At 37.2% G+C, this 20,779-nt stretch overlaps 1 protein-coding gene across 1 annotated transcript in view; it reads right to left on the reverse strand.

The window, feature by feature from the left end:
* The window catches only part of LOC110175306 (nesprin-2), a 96,436-nt gene that overhangs the window by 56,993 nt on the left and 18,664 nt on the right, over window positions 1-20,779 (reverse strand). The window contains exons 27-41 of the mRNA XM_055149634.1: window positions 19,572-19,780; window positions 19,221-19,347; window positions 15,789-16,313; window positions 11,642-11,812; window positions 9,708-9,863; window positions 9,336-9,562; window positions 6,388-8,422; window positions 5,108-5,442; window positions 4,482-4,626; window positions 4,188-4,388; window positions 2,918-3,177; window positions 2,699-2,849; window positions 1,276-1,419; window positions 1,062-1,193; window positions 272-454 (exon numbers count right to left, since the gene is read on the reverse strand). Coding sequence (XP_055005609.1) covers window positions 272-454; window positions 1,062-1,193; window positions 1,276-1,419; window positions 2,699-2,849; window positions 2,918-3,177; window positions 4,188-4,388; window positions 4,482-4,626; window positions 5,108-5,442; window positions 6,388-8,422; window positions 9,336-9,562; window positions 9,708-9,863; window positions 11,642-11,812; window positions 15,789-16,313; window positions 19,221-19,347; window positions 19,572-19,780 — 5,001 coding nt within the window. The remainder of the gene's footprint in view (window positions 1-271; window positions 455-1,061; window positions 1,194-1,275; window positions 1,420-2,698; window positions 2,850-2,917; window positions 3,178-4,187; window positions 4,389-4,481; window positions 4,627-5,107; window positions 5,443-6,387; window positions 8,423-9,335; window positions 9,563-9,707; window positions 9,864-11,641; window positions 11,813-15,788; window positions 16,314-19,220; window positions 19,348-19,571; window positions 19,781-20,779) is intronic.

Here is a 20,779-nt window from a genome sequence, read left to right on the forward strand (position 1 = left end):
ACCATCCATCCATCCATTTTCTTCCGCTTATCTGGGGATCGCTTGTATCCATTATCTTGTCCTTTTGGTCATTACCCAAAGCCCATGACCACGGGTGAGGGCAGGAACTTAGATTGACCAGTAAATCGTACTACTCTCCACAAAATTTCTTCACAAATTACCTTTTTTATTTACAACTCCTATTATCCCACCAAATTAAGTACAAATTAGAGAATCATAAAATACTGTTACATGTGCTTTTCAGGTAACGTGTGTGAACAGTAATGCTGACCTTGCTGACGAAGGCTGTGTGCTGCTCCACCATCTGGGCCGTGTCCTGGTAGCACTGCAGAGGCTCGGTCAGCTGGTCCATGAGGTCGTGGGCCTGGTCAGGGAGGTCCTCAGCCAGATCCTGGACCTCACTCTCCAGCAGCATCAGACGGCCGTGCCACAGGTCCAGCTCATCCCACACATGCTGCAAAAGGAAAGATACCAAAGACTGTAGATTTAAGAGAGAGATCTTTAGGCTGCTGTTTAATCTGCATTAGACATGTCCAAAGAGTTAAAAGTTAAGATATTATAAAAGTGGCCAAGACTTTTGCAATACATCGAATCAAGAATAATAAAACACACACAGTCCAATTACCGGTAAATGATCCAAAGCGTAAAAAAATTGCCTTTAAATAAATTTAAATGCCTGCTGCAGTCCAGATCACCCATATAGCTGAACCCACTGTTTCAAATTAAGATTTTTTTAAACATTAGAAATTGTTTTAGCCTCACACAGTACTGACTAACAATGAGAACACCAAATTGCAACATAAAATTTTGTAAACATTTTTCAGTTCTGTTATTTTGTGTTTTTTAATGTATTTTGTTTATTCATTGCTATCTTGGTTTTACAGTCGCTTATATTTTATTTAACTGTTTTAGGACTAGTAGCCTAATATGTTTTTTTAATGTGCTACATACATAGTGGAAATTTGTTTTTGCTCTGCCTGCTTTACTAAACATTGCACAAAAGAAGACATAATATTACATTTTTACAGAATTATATACTGTACAAAAAAAATGCCCCACACCTTCAGAGCATTTTGAGCCTCGGTGACACTTGTACTCCTGTACTTCAGTAGCTCTCTCACTCTCTCCAGTCCTGACCTCAGCTCTTCCACACGACTGGACAATCTCTCGACATGTGCACTCCTCTCCGTCACCTAACAAAAACAAATCAGTCACATTTTAGTCATATGACATTACAGATTCTGGTAGAAGATAATACAAAGTCTTATTTCTCACCTTGTCCTCTGCTCTTTGTAGGGAAAGTTGAACGTCTTGCAAAAGTCTGTATAAGTCGAAAGGAATCTCACTGTAGCAATTGTCCAGTCTGTCCAAGATGTGTTGTAATCTGGTGTTTTGTGAGGACAGTTGCTCCATGTACTCCTTTCAGCAAAAATGTAAGAAAAAAAAACAATTCAAGTCACTTTGTCCGAATGTATATTAAATACTGGTGATACTTTAAGTACACTTTTAAACGGCTCATAAAGAGAAATGTAACAATAACCAAAATGTTGTGATATCGTATCGTCAGAAGTCTCAGAATAATATCGTGAACTGTCACAATATATCAAACCACAAGTTCCTTTGCTTAAATGCATGGTTTTATAGTAGCAACAGCTTATAAACATAGGGAACTACATATCCCATGATTCATTTCAGCGCTGAAAACCTGAAGAAATATGGTTTTTACTTGAATTCTTGGAATTATGACAGAAATAATTCACACCAAAATCTTGTCAAGGTATTTTAAAAGAAAAAAAGTGTCCTATCTATAATTAAATCAGCCTCTCCAAAATATTGCAATAAATATCGTACCGTGAAATGCATATGGTGTTAATATCGTACCTAGAGATTTGGCTATCGTTACATCCCTACTCATAAATATGAACAAAGACTTAATTCATAATGTACAAATAGTTTATCAAGAATCATGCTTACTAACTACCTAATTAATGTCGTAAACCCTTAATTAAGTACTAAGCCTGTTCGGTTTGGTTTCATTCACATGTTTGAGTAACCCTTTATTATTAGTCTGTCTAAGTCTCGAAAACTCAAACTGCTCTGTTCCACCTTCTGATGTCATGAAGCCGTAACTTTTACCTTTGGTCAGTAGGGATTAGACATTCAAGGACTGAAATTATCCCAATGATTCTAGCTTAAAAGAGTAGTGAAGGTGAATTTTAAAAAATGCGCATGGAGCAAATGGAGCACATGTATTACCATAAGACATCACAAGGTGGAACAGAGTGTTTTCAGTTTGACAGATTAATTCAGTCTAAATATGCAGGGTTTGTGTGTTAAATATGTCTGAATGAAACAAAACACAACTCCAGGTGTGTTTGTGTTGAGGAAACAACATAACATAGATAAAAAAATAGTGCAATATGGGCCTTTTGATGTATAGTATAGTATAGTATAATAAAATATTTCTTGTTTCGTCATTAGTGATTGTTTCTTTAATTTATTTACAGATACAATTACTATAAATACAAAGTAGGCTTGTAGTAAACTGCCTTCCGTAGACATATGAAAATAATGTAATATATATGCATACATACATACAACATAAACCAAACATACTTTATAACATTCCATAAACAAGACTTTTTCTATCTTATCTTTAAAACATAAATATGGACCTGACTTTGAAACGAAACCTTACCTGTTGTTGACTTTGACTAGAGGAGCTCTCCAGTGTAGAAGACAGGCATAAAACGTGATTCTCCAATTCTGTTAATTCTTGAATAACTTGCTGTTTCTCCTTCTCCTTTAGCTGCTCTGTTTCTACCACCTTCCGATTCCTCTCTATCAAACTAAAGACAACGCACATTTACACATATCTTTAAAATAAATCATGCAACATATGTATGCATTATCTTACCTCCTGACACTGTCTTTAATGTCTAGCAGTGTTTTGCCGAGGGGCCCAGGACTGACGAGAGCCTGGGAGTGGGAAGGGCTCAGGGCGTGCTCCAGGCGCTGCTCCAGGGATGCTAGGGCCCGCCGCTCCATCTCCAGCCCGGCCTGGTGCAGCTCGGCCTGGGCCAAGAGCGTCAGAGAGCCCCCCTCAGAGACACCATCAGGAGAGCAGAGAGGGAGGTCAGTCTGAAGAGAGGCCACGTGGGTGCTGCACTGCTCAACCTAAACAAAGTCAAATGATGTTATGATGTTATTACCTCCGCCAAGGAGGTTATGTTTTTGCCGGTGTTTGTCTGTTTGTTTGTTTGTTTGTTTGTCTGTTAGCAACATAACTCAAAAAGTTATGGACTGATTTTGATGAAATTTTCAGGATTTGTTGGAAATGTGAAAAGGAAGAACTGATTTCATTTTGGGGGTGATCCGGAAGAAATCCTGGATTCTGGATCACTTTGAAATTTTAGTTAACATTGTGGTAAATGGGGCCAAAAATTTTGTTTCTCAATATCTCGGTTAATTATTGACCAAACCCCATGAAATTTGACTCAGGGATGGACAATGGGATCCTCTTTCATATTCCAAAGGCTGATCCGGATCTGATCCAGAAGACTGATTTTATTGAATTTATATAAAAAATGGGGGTAGTCCTTGGCGGAGGTCTGCGCTCTCTGAGTGCTTTTCTAGTTTTGATCTTGTTTATCTATTAAAGGTCCTATATTGTGTTATTTTCTAATCTATGTTATAATGTTGTTTCCTCATCAACATACAAACATATTTAGACCGTTTTCTTCTCTCAAATGGATAAAGGAAGTTCTCTGCTGTGTTTTAAACTCCGTACGCCTTCATTTTAACCATAGAATTGCCAGTCTCTTCTGAACTAATGGTAAATGGTAGCTGTTAACTTGAAAACTACAGCTTCATGACATCACAAGGTGGAACAGAGCATTTTAAGAGTTGGGGATGTAGACATACTAATAATCCAAGATGTGTGAATGAAACAAAACCCAACTCCAGGTATGTTTTTGAGGATTTAACAGCATTCTAGCATGGCTTAAAGCTCAGAGGAGTCAGTTTTGCACAATAATGGACCTTTAAAATATTAAAGTACTCACTAAAGTACAACTAGATATAATCAAAACAATTATAGACTGTAAATTTAGGATTTTATAATTACTACTGCAAACTATAAAACGCCATTGAAGTTATTTTTTCAAAAAACTTAAAATGAAACTTACACTAGCGGTTATATTCTTCCATTCGTCTGCCTTCAGTTCAGTGTGTGCCTGCAGGAGGCCAACCCTACGCCGTAATGTTGTCCACTTGTTCCAGAGGGCGCTCACTTCACCAGCCCTCCCTGTCCCACAGCCGTGCATCGGACATCCAGCTCCCAACTCCTTTATCTGCACAGCAAGCCCCTGAAGATCCTCCAGTAACAGCTACGAACACAGGACATCAACATTCAAGTCAACATGAATAAAAAGATGTGTTGTACTGTACTTGTCAATAAACAGTACAAATGAGAGGCATACCTTGGTCCTTTTTAGTTGGGCAAGACATGTTTCATAAGAGGAAATATGCTCTGTTGCGCACTTTGACAAATTGTCTTCAAGTCCACAGATAATCTCCTGTACCTGTCCATGTTTATCCATGTGCTGTTGGTGCATTTCTGAACACCTACATAAAGAGAGAGTTCATCATTTCATATTTGTTGTATGTCGAGAACAACTGTGACTTTCATATTTTTTTGGGCTGTTTGATAGCAAAAATTAAGGGTGATATGGCCAAAAAGATCCCTATGTTAATCAATCTCTAATTCTTTTTCAAAAACTACATAAAAATGACCTTCAGTGCTGATTTCATGGACAAGACAGATTTAATCAGTGCTATTTAACACAGAAAAGTTGAATTAATTCCTCGAAAGCCTGAACTCTGCTCCAAACCCCACACTTTTACTGACAGAGGATTGGCTAAAACACCCCTTGCATATCATGGCTGAATCTCAGTCTTGATTCAAATTTGATTAATAGCCCAGCCATATTAAGAATATTACTATACTACATACAATATTTCATATCAGTACATACAGACATACAGTAGCAGTCTCTGTATTTTATTATTCTTACAAATAATTCATCCAAGTGTTAAAATCCAGTACCTCTGCAACGCCTCCAGTTGTAGTTGTGCCTGGGCCTCCAGCACCGCCCGCTTCACCACTAACTGACCGAGTATCTCACTGTGCACTGCCTCCATCTTTATACGGGACAGGCATGGCTGCTGGGGTATGACTTTGGTCAGATGGTCCACATGAGCTTTAAACCCATTCTGAAGAGCATCTAGAGCCTGCTGGGTCTGCCTCTGTTCCTCTGTGCAGTCCATAAACCCTCCGGACGATGAGAGAAACGTGGTCTCAGCGTTATGGAGGAAGACTGCAGCCCCCTGTGCAGCCCACTGGTAATCTTTCAGGGATTCACGCGCCTGGGCTAGACTCTCCTGTGGAATAAACAATGTTAGATAAGAAAGTTAAAGATGCTATTTCAGGCATTAGTCAGTATTTTTCTATGTTAGTATTTTTCAAGTTAAATAGGACTTGATTTGAATGATAATATCTAGAAAATACAATTAGACCTTATCAGCATTGTTGTCAACCCAGTGACGCAATTAATAAAGGAGAGTACCACCTCATGACATCAGCAAATGGGATTTTCAGTTCTTGGGTAGAAGTAGGACTATGCCAGATTATTTAAGCATGTCAGCATGAAGCAAGGCAATTCTGTTTTAATGAGGGAACAGCTTTTAATATGGTTAATATTTTAGTTCATGTAGTAAACTTTCAAGCCATAGTAGTATAAAATAGTAGCAGTAGTAGTAGTATTAGTAATACTAGATGAGCAACATCCACTAAACTCAGAGTTTCAGCTGCTTCCCTCTGGTCAGAGACTTTTAGTTCCAAGATCTAGAACAAATCATTTTAAAAGGAGCTTTGTTCTGCTATTATACTTATAAATTAATTGTAATCTAATTATCTATCAATTTTAGTATGGTTGTCTTGGAAAAATCATGTGTTTTTATATATATATTTAATATTTATTGTGTTTTTAGTCAAACGTGATGGATGAATTTAACTAATTGTTTATGGAACAAACCTACTCTGCACTGGAGCACTGTAACTGTTTCTTTTGTAATTGTGTTTTTATGTGTTTATTGCACATAATGTGGATGAATGAAATGTAAAATGTGGGACCTGCCTCTCAAATCTGTAAAACAAATATACCTGTGTTTATGAATAACCTAACCTAACTTAACCTATCCTAAATTCATTAATAATAATTTGTAGTGATTTAACTTATTTATGAGTTAAAATATAAATTCGAGGTGACAGTGGTGCAGTGTGTCATGCATTCACCCACAAACCAAATGGTTCAACTTCTAACTCACCATTTGCACCAGACACTCCTTCATTGCTGCATCCCTCGCTGCATAGAGCTCCTTATGATGCCTCAGGTTCTTCTTCTCTTTTCTTGCGAGATCTTCCCACACCCTCATCGTGGACTCCATATTCCTCCAGCGCACCCAGTACTCCTGAAGCCTCACATCTATGACCTTCTCGTCTGGATCCACTGGTTTCGCCTCCTCTAGTTCTTGTTTCATCTTTTGCATCAGCTCCATTGTCGCTACTAATTCTTTTTCATAGCACAGTCCTAGCTTAAGTTGGTTCTCCAGATTTTTGATATCTTCTATGATGGTATTCTCCCATGTGACTAAGATTTCCACTGTATTCTGAATCATCTGCCGTTCTGCATTCAACTCCGAGGGGTATAACTCTTGAGCTATGGCTTCTAATTGATCAGCAACTTCTTGGCATTGCGTCTTCAATAAAGGCAGTTCAACCAGCAGATGTTGGCTTAGTTTAAAATTTTCACCCAAATTTGTCGCATTATCTTTGGCGTTCAGTATTTGTTCATTTAATTTGCCCTTTGACTGCTCCATTTGCCTCCTCAGTTGCACATATTTGTCTTGCTCAATGGCACAAAGGCTCAAAACACTGCACCTGTCGAGAAGTTGTCCAATAGTATTAAATATTGAAGTACGCTTCGCTTCCTTGCAATGTTGCATCGCCTGTACTTGGCACTGATGTTGGGTTAGCTTGTATTTCAAAGTTCTAATTTCGGAAATAGATTCTAAAGTTAGCGGGAATCTTTGCTGGTTCAGGGCAATGCAAATGTTCTGTAAGCTTGTTTCGATTTTGGACAAATCATTGTCATGTATAGTCCATAGGCTCATAAGCTCCTCCAATTCTGAAATAACTGCTTTTTCTTGAGTTAAAACACCACAAATCTTCGTTCGGATTCCTGCCAGTCTATTCACCAGATAGCAGCCCTCTCCAGGACTCAACCCAACCAAAATCTTCTTACAACTTTCCTCCAATGCATCAACTTCTTTACATTTACCCTCAATTTGTATCACATTTTTTATATGAATCTTGCATTGCTTTTCCAGATTTTCTAAATCAACTTGATGGATATTTTCAACCTGGCTGAAAGAGTCTGTTTCATTATGAATTTCAGCGAGCCATGTATCTATATCTGCCAGCTGATTGAACAATGCTTCCCTTTCTTTTAAGTTGTCTTTCATAGTTCCAATGCATTTACACATGCTGCTAAAAATAGTCTGATACAGCTCTACTAATGATTCACAGACTCGGTCATTTCCTTCCCTAGTTATTGCTTTTATTTCTTGAAATTGAATTTTTTGAATCTGGGCTTGCCTACATAAAATATTAGTTTCAAATTTTTCCATCTCTGCAATCTGAATATGTGCCTCTTCAGGAAATAAAGCCAATTTTTCACCTGTAATAACATGGCATTCCACTTGTTTGGCCCATACAATAAATTCCTGGAGTTGCATGTTAACATTATTGGACAAAATCCCTACACAATTCCCAGTGACAAGTATGTGTTTCATTTTGGTTTCATTGAGGACCATTCCCAAGTTTTCAAGATCCCTCTTCAAAACATCTGTGTCTCTCTGTCCAATATACTGAGCGATATCGTCAAATCGTAAGCTCAAATGTTCATATTGTTGCATGTATTTTTTCAAGTCTGCGGTCCACGTAAGCAAGTACCAAGTATTTTTTAAGTTGGGTAATCTCACAAATGAGTCCAATGAAATGAACAATTCTTCAAGTTTGTTTTTAAGATCTTTGGTTTCTTGTCTGAAGGCAGAAAGTTGAGAGGCAAAGTTTGAAGCATGAGATAGTGCTGTTTTAATATTTAGCTCCAGTAGTGTCCATTCTCTCTGCATGTCAGCTATTTGGGCTCCAAGAACTCCAAATCTTTCACTGAAGCTTAAGTGAACGGCCACTTGCCGGCTTAACTTGGCCAAACCTTCAATGAGGCACTTTTTATAGTCCAGAGTCTTAAATAGGGCGTTGAGTTGTTCTGCTAGAAGTTCACTGCTTCCCAAAGTATCCCTAATAAAAAAATATCATAGATATAATTTTCACATAATTTAAAGAGCCCATATTAGGCTATTTTCTGATCTATGTTACAATGGTGTTTCCTCATCACAAACATACCTGGAGTTGTGTTTTGTTTCATTCACTCATGTTTAATACACAAACCCTGCAAACAGGATTTAGACTGAGTTCTTCTCTCAAACAGAAAACACTCTGTTCCACCTTGTGATGTCATGTGGAATTACAAGAAGTACTCCGCTGTGTTTCTAATCTCTATACACCTTCACTAGAATCATTTGGATCATTTCAAGCACAGGAATTGTCAATCTCTACTGAATTAAAAGTAAAAGGTCTGGTCCCGGTCTCAGCCCTGGTCTCAGTCCCGGTCTGGTCCCGGTCTGAGGCCTGATCACCCAACAGTGTACGCGGGCGCACCTCCGGGCCCGTCCCAACACTCAGTACTGGTTCAGTCCTGGTTAAGTCCTGTTTTTGTCTTGGTTAAGTGTCTTGCCCAAGAACACCACGACAGTCACAACCAATCATGGTTATGTGAGAGCTGGATTTGAACTGGCAACCTTCAGGTCAATGGACTTACCAACATTTCAATAAAAACCAAGGGAAAAAAAAAAAACATTCTAAACTTGAGAAGAGTGCGTGCAGAGACGACACAGACAGCAATTATTATTTTTTTTTTTTAAACCAGTAGACCCGAACTATCATAAAGACTTACAGTGGTAAACTACCACGTCATGACATCACAAGATGGAACAGAGCATTTTGAGCTTTGGAGATGAAGACTCATAATAAAGGGTTACTCAGACATGTGTGAATAAACCAAAACACAACTCCAGTTATGTTTTTTATGACAACATTATAACATGGCTTACAGCTCACGAGTCGACAAAAAAATAAATCAAAATACACTTACAAGTTCATTTTCTCTTTCTGGGTTGTCACAACTTCCAGGAGCGCCTTGGTCATCTTTAGTTGTCGGAGATATTGTTTGACCTGATCTAATTGTGCAGCTTTCACTTGCACTGTGGCAGAAGCATCCACTAGGGCGGCGCTACACAGCCTTTCAAGACCGTTAGGGACATCAGATTCCCCGGTATGTTTTATTGCATCTACTTTCTCCTGGACACAGCATTTGAGCTTCTGCAAGAAAAAAAAATGAAAAACAAAACAATGCAATACAATGAAACACACTTTTAATAATACAATTTCTATATTATTATTAATATATGTGTGAAATGAAACAGTAATGAATAAATGCCAGCTGAAAGTAATATAAGTACAATACCTCTGCCTCCCGTAGTTGTGTACTCATGGCTGTCAGGTTGGACTGTGCAGAGTGATAGTGACAAACAAAAACTCTTTGAACAGTTTGCATCAATTGGATTTCAGCTTCACCGGACAAGGAATTCAGGAACCACTTTAGATCAAGCCGTGGTTCCCTCTGTAAACAAAATCAATGATGAAAGAGTATAAGTATAGATGAAATGTGATATTTCAATACTTACTTACAATTGCACAACAGTTAATTAAGAATAACATTTTCCTTTACTTTCTCCCTTTTATCGTTCTTTTTTGTTTAAAGGTGAACTGTGTAACTGTTTGGATGGGATGGTCCTCCACCTGCTTGTGTCTATGAATATATTATTGTTTGCCTGGAATGTTCCACAGTTTGGCATTAAACTGATCTATTTCTAGACAAGCAGTTAAGGCAAAAAGGCAAAGCTTAAGGACAGATTTGAGGTCACATGTTGCATCTTTAATAATTACTACAGCAATCTATTTATCCAGACGTTTTAAATGGATAAAATACAGTCACTATAGAACTGACTTTTTACAGTACATTGGCCTATTTGGAGATAATTAGCCTATTCAGGAAATCACTTGGATGCTAGTGCTTCCTGTGGAAATGGTGATGCATCATGGGAATACACAAACATCACACCCAGGCCTTATCTGTTAACTGTAGTGACACTTCCTTTAAGAAGAAAGTCCCAGTTTTTCCTTATTGGGTAGCACACCACATTGCTTAGCTCTAATACAGCCTTGTTTTATTTCCTGCCTTAGTCTTGTATAGATTTTATTTTAATAGTTAATTTATTTTTAGATTTTTTTTTTTTACCAAACTGTATATTCCAATAGTCCAATGAGGTTAATTTGGTCTTCCGATAATTTATGTTATAGGTTCTTTTTTAGACCAAGAGTTTGTTTTCATACTTGACAGTTTTGACTGCTCACTAGTATTCCTCAGAATGGTCATGTGATGTTGCGGTGACGTGCCTGGTCAACTGATTTAACAGGTTTTGGCGCTGTCTTCCTACCAGTGGAGGTAGGATGACAGTGCCATCTGCAGTCCGATTTCCTCAGGACAGTATCCCAGGTGTGTGAGAGTAAAAAAGCCCCCTCGTCCCGGTTTAGTCCTCTGGGCACATTTCCGTATTTCGATTGCCTCTTTAATCCAGAGACGGTGTTTGTTTTCTTCTGTCCCAATGATGTTTGCTCCGTCCCAGTCCATAATGTAGTTCTCTCTTTTACAGTGGTCAGAAATGGCCGATTTGAGTTGTTACTGTTCAGCTTTGTGTTTTGTTGCTCGTGTGCACGCCTTTGCTGTTTTCTTCTCGCATTCTGTTCTATGTTCCTTTTTCGTGTACTGAATGCCCTCCTTGTTTCCGCAATGTATGTTTTATTGCAGGACATGCAGGGTAATTCGTATATGACATTACATTTATGCTCCGGTTCTACTTTGTCTTTAGGGTGGACGAGTAAATACGGAAATGCACCCACGGCCTATAAACCAAGACAAGGGGGCTTTTTTACTCCCACACACCTGGGATACTGTCCTGAGGAAGTTGGACTGCAGATGGTGCTGTCGTCCTGCCTCCACCGGTAGGAAAACAGTGCCAAAACCTGTTTAAATCAGCTGACTGGACACGTCATAGCACCATCACATGTAGTGAGCAGTCGAAACTGTCAGAAATGAAAAACAAACTCTTGGTCTGAAAAAAGAACCTAATAACATAACATATCACAAACCCAAATTTTTGACTTTAATATGTAGATAATGCATTTTCTGTTGATATAATCTAGCAACCACAAGGCTACACAAGTCTGAATAATAAAGTAAGTTAAGGGCATCTGATGTACGACTTATCAATATCAATATGAACATAAATGAACATGGAAACTCAAACAACAAAAGAAGATGTGAAAGCTGATACTCACATTTATTATGCAACTGCTTTCCACCAAACTCTGGACACCTTCTAAAACATCCCTCATGGTGAACTTGTGCTTGGACGATTCACCTGCCACCACTTCACCTGTCGCCTCTTCACCTGTCATGCAGCAATCCCCCTGTCCGTTCATCTTCTCCGGTTCCATTTCTAAGGCCATCTGAAAGACACAGGACGTTGGCTGGTTTTAGATTTCAACCCTATCGTCTCCCTTGTGTGTCCATAGATAATAACAAGGCTTCCTGTGCTGTCCCAGCCCAGAGTGAGGTAAGTATGAGTGTCGGAGCAGTTGGAGCAGGAATGTGCATGAAGGGACGAAGCCAGGGGGAAAGGGGAAACCACTGCCTCTGAGCTCCTGTTTAAAGATATAGCTCATCTGTTTAGACGGGCCAGTCCTCTTAACTTGACAGGAATACGCTAAGGGCGGCACATTTGCATATACTGTAAGTGTGAGGAGGGTTACTGTAAATGTTGGCGCCCAGAGCTGACAACAAAGAAGATGACGGATAGGGAAATCTTCAGCTTACTTTGAAACTGAAGCAAGCTACAAACACAAAAGTAGAATGTCTAGCAATAAGAGTAATCATTCTTTTAAAAACTGGTGAGCAAAATTACTCAAATCTGTTTAGAAATTTGGCTCAAGCAACAATATCATTTCAAGACCTTTAGAATTCAAACTGATTTGATTGAAGATTTGCGTGCCCATTTTATGCTATTTTCTGATCTCTGTTGTTGTAATGTTGTTTCCTTATCACAAACATACCAGGAGTTGTGTTTCATTCACACATGCTTAACATTCCAACAAGTCCTGCATATTTGGGCTGAGTTCTTCTGGCAAACAAAAAACACTTGGTTCCACCTTGTGACATCATATGATAATATAGGAAGTGCTCCACTGTGTATTTTTAAGATCCATACACATTCACTAGAATCATATTGATCATTTCAGCCCTGGAATTGCCAATCTGTAATTAAACTAAAGGTAAAAGCTCGCTGTTAACTTGAAAACTACTGCTTCACAAGGTGGAAAAGAACATTGAAGATGTAGACAGACTAATAATAAAGGATTGTTCAAACACATGTGAAGGAAACAAAACAACTCCTTGGCATGCTTCTGATGACGTAACATTAGTCAATTTTGTGTAATACAGACCCTTAATTATAATATAATATGTGCATAAGCCATAAGCCATGTTTTTAACCCTTTTATCATTGTTTACTTTTTCTTCAGTAAGAATAAACTAACTTGTTTCCTATAAAGCCATTTCTTCCTATGAATTTTAGCACAAGTAAACAGCAGCAGAGAGCAGAGAGCACATGGACGAAGCGTGTCAAACTGCTAATGACAGGCTGTCCAGTCGGCATAGCTTCAATTCTTGGCGTGTTTTCCACCGGCACTGTCTGTGAAGATACTATCAAATACAAATATAGTTCACGTAGTAATTGGTTTGACAGTGTAAACGTTTCAATGAAATACCAATGCATGTAAAAAAATGTAAACAGCTAACAAGAGACATGTTACTGTAATTGAGTATAATTTCAAACATGTACTTATAATATAATATAATTGTATAACTGTATAATTGTATCCATGTAATTGTAATTAACTGCATTTAAAGTATAATACAGTAGTACAAATCCCAAATATCCAAACCCACATACAGAACTAACGGAAGATTGGTCAGAGCTCGGAGAAAAATAAAATGTTAAAAATAACTTAATTCTGGTTTAGATTGTTAAATTCATTTTGTTGCAAAACTGACTAGTATTTGGCAGCAGTACTTGTAAATTTAAAGTAAATTTTAGTCACATAACTGTACTTTTACTTAATCTCAATTTTTTTGTACTCTTCTCATCACTGCTAATAAATTGATATGATTATGTAGGCTTTCTTGACAATAGAGACTGACCGATACAGGTTCTTTCATGGCTGTTGCTGTTGCCGATAGCTTAGAATCCAAAGAAAATGATGGCCGATAAGCTCAGTCGATATTTTTAGGCTGATATGTAGGGCTGATTTTGATTATTTTCCACAAATTCTCTCATTTACATTTACTACAAACTCACCCACAGCACTTTTTTTTTAACCACAAACCCATAAGAAAGCAGTGTAGTCACGTTGTGCGCAGTTGTCTCTTCATACTAAAGTATTAATATAAAACTTTAGGCAGCGGGTCGAGCAAACCTGAATATTGGCCTGTGTTGGAGATTCAAGGCTGATAGCATAGTGGATACCGTAAAAAATGCAAATATCGTCCCAATTTTGGCCAACCAATATATCATATAATCGGTGTATCTCTACTTGACAATACTATATATGTGTGAGAATAGTACTGTACATGCTTCAACTGAAATAGTACAAGTATGAAAACCAAAAGGAGTGATGAGTGCTCTATAAAGAAGTTATAAATCACAAGTTACAAATGCCAGACTTTTACAATGAAAACACATCAAAGTGACTGCTCTGCCAGGGTTGATTTGGCACTGAAATGAAAGTTGTAAAATGCCAAAAGACAAGTTAGGGCGATCACACACTGATAGGGCGAGGAGAGACAGTCACTGGAAATGTCAAACAAAACTATGTATAAAAAAAGTATCTTGTCTTGCCTTCAGCGTAAAAAGGGTGTGCTGTAGTAAAGAAATATTAAGATGTTTCTTATAAATTAATAACAGTATTTTACTCAGGGTCGCAAGATTAAGCACAAGCAAATAGAAATTTTAATGGAAGCAATTAGCAATTTTGAAGTGACATTATTTACTCCACAATTCTTCAGGATATGTTTAAAATTTTAACTTTGAATAGAACCATATTTTTGAAACAAATCAGATACATATTTTTCCAAATTGCTATTGTTTTTTGCCTGTTTCTCTTCTCTATTATTTTTTCTTGCAAACAAACGCAATTTTGAGGGCCTAAACATTGATGAGAAGTTCCCAAACTGGACATGGGAATGACTGGTTCTGGTGAAAAATGTGATAAAACGGGCATCTTGATAATGCCCAATGTGACCTGACTCAACAGTGCCACCTAGAAGTGGACCCCTATGGGAGTGAAGACAAAGTTTGGCGTAGGCAAACAGAATTCAGAACAGTCATAGTGAACAATAAGACAAGCCAAATGTTGAATTGGCGCATACCCCTATGATGAACAGAAAGTCGGCCTTATTAGATCAAAAATTTGCCACCGTTTTGACTAGGTGTTTGTAAAACGCTACTAGTCCCTGGTTTTTGGTCCAAATGAGCTCAGATTTGGCATGTCACATCTAGAGACAGGCTCATAAAATTATCCGTTTTCTGGGATACTCCTCACGGTTTGTCCATAGTACGCCAGCAAAAAACAGCTTCATTTTCTGTTTTTTGATGACTTCTCACGGCCATAGGCTTTGGTCTAGAGAGATTACATTCAAATCACAATTGTGTGTTTCTGGCCTGAATGTAATGGACTATGACGTCTAATTCAACTGAACACTGTAGCGCCCCCTACCACAGACATGAATTGTCAACATTATCGGATTTGTATGAAATTTGGGGATTACAGTCTATGACTACAATCAAAAAAAATATTATGGACATTAGGAATTTTTCTCCGTTAGCCAGCAGGGGCACAAAGACTCCCCACAAAAAATATAAAAAAAAAAAATCTTACACACATATGCTTAATCCGATCGTGCTGAAATTTGAATCACAAATTATAATACAATATGAAACTGTCAACATTATATTACAATACACATACTCATTTACTAAACAAGATATTAAAAGAGTCACATTCACAAGACAGGAATGAACCTTTCCTGAATAGCGTTAGAATGATCTTGAGCTGTATCTGAACTGAACTGTATCTGAACAAGTATAAGAGCACATAGACTAGACGAGACAACCTGGACGACTGAGGGATTACACAGATAAAAGGCCATGTTTTAATATATAAAAAAACTGTGACTTAATGTTGAAAATTCACATTGTATTGTTTAAATAAATTGTGTTTTTTACTATAATTGTGGTATCAGAATTAGTATTGAGCATCGAGTCTATTCCTAGTCTTAAAATCGAGTTTGAATTTTAGTATTGTGACAACACTAACTTGTACCTAATTTTTTTCCATGTATTTCAGCATAATATGTTAGTGTAGGTACCTGGTTTGTGTCCTCAGATGACCCAGGAAGCTCCAGTCTGCACACTTCTTTCAGCAGTCTGCCAATGCTATCAAAGTACAGTCTTTCATCTTCGTTTACATGCTCTATACCCACTGTATCTACTGGTATTGTATTCTTTGTAAGGCCTTTGATATCCACTGTACGCAAAACAGTTCCCACTTCAGCATCTTCAGTATTACAAAAATCTGTATTATCTTGTTTGAAAATGTTGTCAATTTCTTCAATACTAGCATTGAATCCAGAATTCAATTTTCCATGTATTTCTCTTTCCTGGACAATGGTGTGGTTTTGTAGGACATCTGCAGGACAAGTGACCAGATTCTGTGTTTGTGGTTTCCGCTTTGGGTCATTTCCAGGAGCAGCTGAAATTGCGTTTTCTTCTGAGCTCAATAGTTCTTTGATTTCAATTTTCTTCTCATTTTGAAGAGGATGCGATTGTTGGGAGTGTGAGGCAGCGTGGTCTTCTTTGTCGACTGAAATGAATTCTTCCAAGCCTGGAGACCGCTGCGAAAAACATGAAAACAGGACTATTAGTAGCCATGATAGTGCTGTGATTGACTGATGTTGGATGGGTCAAGCAATAATATAGCTCTGATAGCTCTGATACTTAAGAATACCTCATAATTATTATCACATAAAAAAAAGTACTACCAGGTCGAAAATCACTAAACTAAGTGTATGCCAGTGTATGCTAACTTTACAGTAACTTCACTTTAAATGTTTGTTTTGCCTGGAATGTTCCACAGTATTACAATAGAGGATTATCACGCTTCCGGGTTTTGTGGGCGGGATTTGTCGATTTTGTGCACTTCCACTTCCCGCGCAACAACAACAATGGCTCAAACGACAGCTAGATGTCACTGCTCTGTTCCTCTCTGTTTTTCAAATAAACAACGAAAATCATATTTAAGCTTTCCCTTTTGCACTTTGGAGCGGGCTGTGATTGAAAGTTGGTCAATGAGACTATGTACGGAAAAGGATATTGTCAGTAAATTTATAAGAGATGTAGTACATGTAAACAACTTCGGTTCATCCATGAGTTCAATCACCAGAGTGACAATCCACCAGAAGTAGGCATGCACAAATGTCACTGAATGCGTAAGTACTACATATCAGCGTGATAATAGCCTATGATCTAGCTCAGATCTGTGGAGAGGCAAATTGCTCACAGTAATTTAAGTGACAAAAGATAGATAAGTTTAAAGGTCCTATATTACGCAAAATTGACTCTTGTGAGCTTTAAGCCATGTTATCATGTTGTTCCCTCATCAAAAACATACCTGGAGATGTATTTTATTTCATTCATAAATGTTTGAGTAATCCTTTATTATTAGTTTGTCTGCATCTCTAAAGCTCAATATGCTCTTTTCCTCATTGTGATGTCATGAAGCAAAAGTTAAATGCTTACCCTTTGCTTAGTGAAGATTGGCAATTCCAGGGTAAAAATTATACAAATGACACACAGTGGAGCACTTCCTGTATTATCACAAGGTGGAACAGAGTGCTTTCTGTTTGAGAGAAAAACTCAGCCTGAATATGCAGGGTTTGTGTGTTAAACATGTGTGAATGAAACAAAACACAACTCAATTTATGTTTTTGATGAGGAAATAACACTTTAACATAACAGCGTAATATGAGCTTTGTAATGTCATACTGTGGAACATTCCAGGCAATGCATTAACATCTCCATCTTCCACAAGAAAAGTTACTTAGTGCACCTTTAAAACAGTAGCAGAAGACACCACCAGAAAAAACCTCTTGTAGCACCAATAGCATTGCTTGAGATCTAATCATGGAGTAAATAGTCCTAAAAAGGTCCATGATGTTCGATAGCATTCATGATGTAAAGTCAGATTTTTTTTGGATAACTTTTTGCATGTAAGTGCTAAAATTGTCTGGCACTGTTCCTGGTTTTAAAAAGTCAAGTATAAACCTTTAAAAAGATTAGCCAGAGCCTTCCACTAAAAGCACACAACTCTTTATTATGCTAACTATGTGGCACAAAGAAGCAAAGGTAAAGCCCTAGTATTATTAAAGGACAGGGGATGTACTGTACTTGTGACATTTAGAAAAAGGAAAACTCCAAAATTTAGAAAACCATGCTGCGAATAAAATTATAAATGTTTTAAAATTGCACAAAGGTCTTGATATTACCGCTAAGTGCTGGCTCAAATGGGTTGTTAAATGTGAGTGATTTATTTTAATTTTTTTTTGTGTTTTTTGGTAACATATGTTTGGATTAGTTTTCATTACAAAAGTTTCAAACTGAGCTCATTTGAGAGTAGCGTTCTAAAATTATTTATCTAGTTAGTTACACATTACATTATTTTTAATTATTAAAGGGTCCAAATAACATTATTTTCTGATCTATGTTAAATGTTGTTTCCTTATCGAAAACAAATCCATAATTTAGAATGACCAATCTCTACTTAAAGGGACAGTTCAGAATTTTGGATATAGGGCCTCATTTCCTAGTGAACCAGAGTGTTGGAGACATGTGGAGACACTTTTTAAAATATTTTATCCAGTCCTTGTATTTGCAGAGGTCACTGGTGCAAGAATAGTGCATGTCAATGGCCATAGTTATCCTGCCACTAAAAACAGTCTTACCCACTCCACAATGCACCCGAAGCAAATCTTTTATTACACCAGTCTGTTGATGTGAATGTTTGTGTCAACAGAATAATTTTTGAAGTAAAACCAACCTTGTATTTGAAGGATTTATGTCTGAGCAGCAGCAGTGAGTTGTACTTCTTGATAGAAAGCTTGACAGCGGCGGACTGATACATGAGAAAATAGTCCCTTAACATGTTGACTATTCATGCGATGTAAGGTTAGTTTTATTTCAAACATTATTCTATCAACACAAACATTTACATTGATAGTCTGGTGTAATAATAGATTTGCTTTGGGTGTTTTGTGGAGTGGGTAAGACTGTTTTTAGTGGCAGAATAACTATGACCTCTGCAAATACAAGGACTGGATGGAATATTTAAAAAGTGTCTCCACATGTCTCCAACACTCTAGCTAACTAGGAAATTATGTCCTATGTTCAAAATTCCAAACTGTCCCTTTAACTAAAGGCAAAAGGTACATCACAAGGTGGAACAGAGCAGTTTGAGCTTTGGAGATGTAGTCATGTCAATAATGCAGAATTAATGATTGATGTGACTGTTTTTGATCAGGTAACAGCATTATTACATGGCTTAAAACTCACAACATTCAATTTTGTGTAATATAGGACCTTTAAGCGATCTCTAGTATGTTTAAATTCATTTCGCATTTTATATCAGATTCTTTTCCTGCTATTTGTTCCTATTATACAAATTTGAAACAAACACAGAGAGTTAAAATGTACAAAACCACACAACACAATAAGAAATCATATGCTATTTTCTTTAATGCATGTACCTGGTTGGAAGTTGGTGGTTCATTTTGCTCTGTTTGGCTGCTTTCCTGCATGTGTCCTGTGCCATTTGTCACTCCTTTTTCTTTCACCAAGTTTCCTGCTCCAACGGACTTAAGAATCGTTTTAAAACTGCAAAAATACAGCGATATGAGTCTTAATATGAAAAGACTATATATTAATGGTATTTTCCTGCACAAAACATTACATTAAAAACAGAACAAATATGAAAACAAGCACATGTTATACAATATTTACAACTATCTACTATCTACAAATATATATGTGCAATGTGCCTATTTAAACATTTAATTAAACAAGTAATACAGTAGTTTTAATTTCACACAGTTCTTTACCTGTCTTCATTTGAAATTGGGTGCTCTTCCCTGTGTTGATCACTCTGCTGTTTCTGCTCCTGACCAGTCCTGTCTTTGATGCTGTCGTCTAGCGCCCTCTTGAGGTGTAGGAGGTTATGGATTTCTTGAGAAAGGCTGTTATTTGGGTCCATGAGTGCAACGTGCTGACAAAGGACTTTCTCGATAGCTGCAAGTTGCTGTAGCATGACCTAGAAAAAAAATCCAGTGGTTACTAAAATATACAAACACATGTTACAAAACTTAAATATGGAAAAGGTTAAATATTTAGATGTTTAATTCATAGTCAAACTTGCACAACAGCACTCATATTAATAGAAATGTCTAGTTTCAAAATTTGTGACAAGCCAAAATGTTTTGTTTTACCTATTTTCAGTGGTGGACACAGAATAAATTCATATATAAATTTATTAGGAAAAGCATCTGACATAAACAAAATTTTTAAGTACAAAACAGATCAATATGTCATGTATACCTTTGAAAGTTAGTCTGAAGTATATGCATTTCAGCTTTAACTACTAGAAAACTTTAACATGACTCTGTATTGACATCAGAGGTGGGACCAAGTCGTTGTTTTGCACGTCTCAAGAAAGTCTCAAGTCTTTGACCTCAAGTCCGAGTCAAGTTCCAAGTCAAATACAGGCAAGTCCAAGTCAAGTCTCGAGTCACTGGCCCATAAGTCCAAGTCAAGTCCAAGTCATCTGCTTTGAGCTTCAAGTCATTTCATGTCTTTAAACCGAAGTACCAAATATAGTGTAGATTTTTGCTATTTATATGATTTTTAAACAAAATTGTACTTAAAAAGTCATGGTATATTTATATATGAGTATTTATATAAGAGTAGTAGAAATGCAAATTTTTCCTTTTTAAAGGTCTTGATAAGATCTTAGTGTGAATCATTACATTCAGAATAGAAAGAATTCAGATTTAAAAGTGCTAAATAACAGTTATTTTGTCATGAAGGATCATGTTCTAGTTCCTTCTGTTTTACTGTATTGTTCTGTATATTGCTGTAGTACATTTTTCATCACAGTACTTCAGTTAGTACTTCCAAAGTAACAAACAGAAGTGGGACAGACATGTTCCAGTTTGTTCCTGTAAAATGAAGTGCCACATTTATCAACTGAAAAGAGAGAAGTATTTTGAAAAAACATATTTTTTAGAAAAAGCATCATGTCTTCTCAAGTCTC

This window comes from Boleophthalmus pectinirostris, unplaced genomic scaffold, assembly GCF_026225935.1.
Source record: "Boleophthalmus pectinirostris isolate CB_2022bp ecotype Guang Dong unplaced genomic scaffold, ASM2622593v1 HiC_scaffold_13, whole genome shotgun sequence".
Classification (NCBI taxonomy): Eukaryota; Metazoa; Chordata; class Actinopteri; order Gobiiformes; family Gobiidae; genus Boleophthalmus; species Boleophthalmus pectinirostris.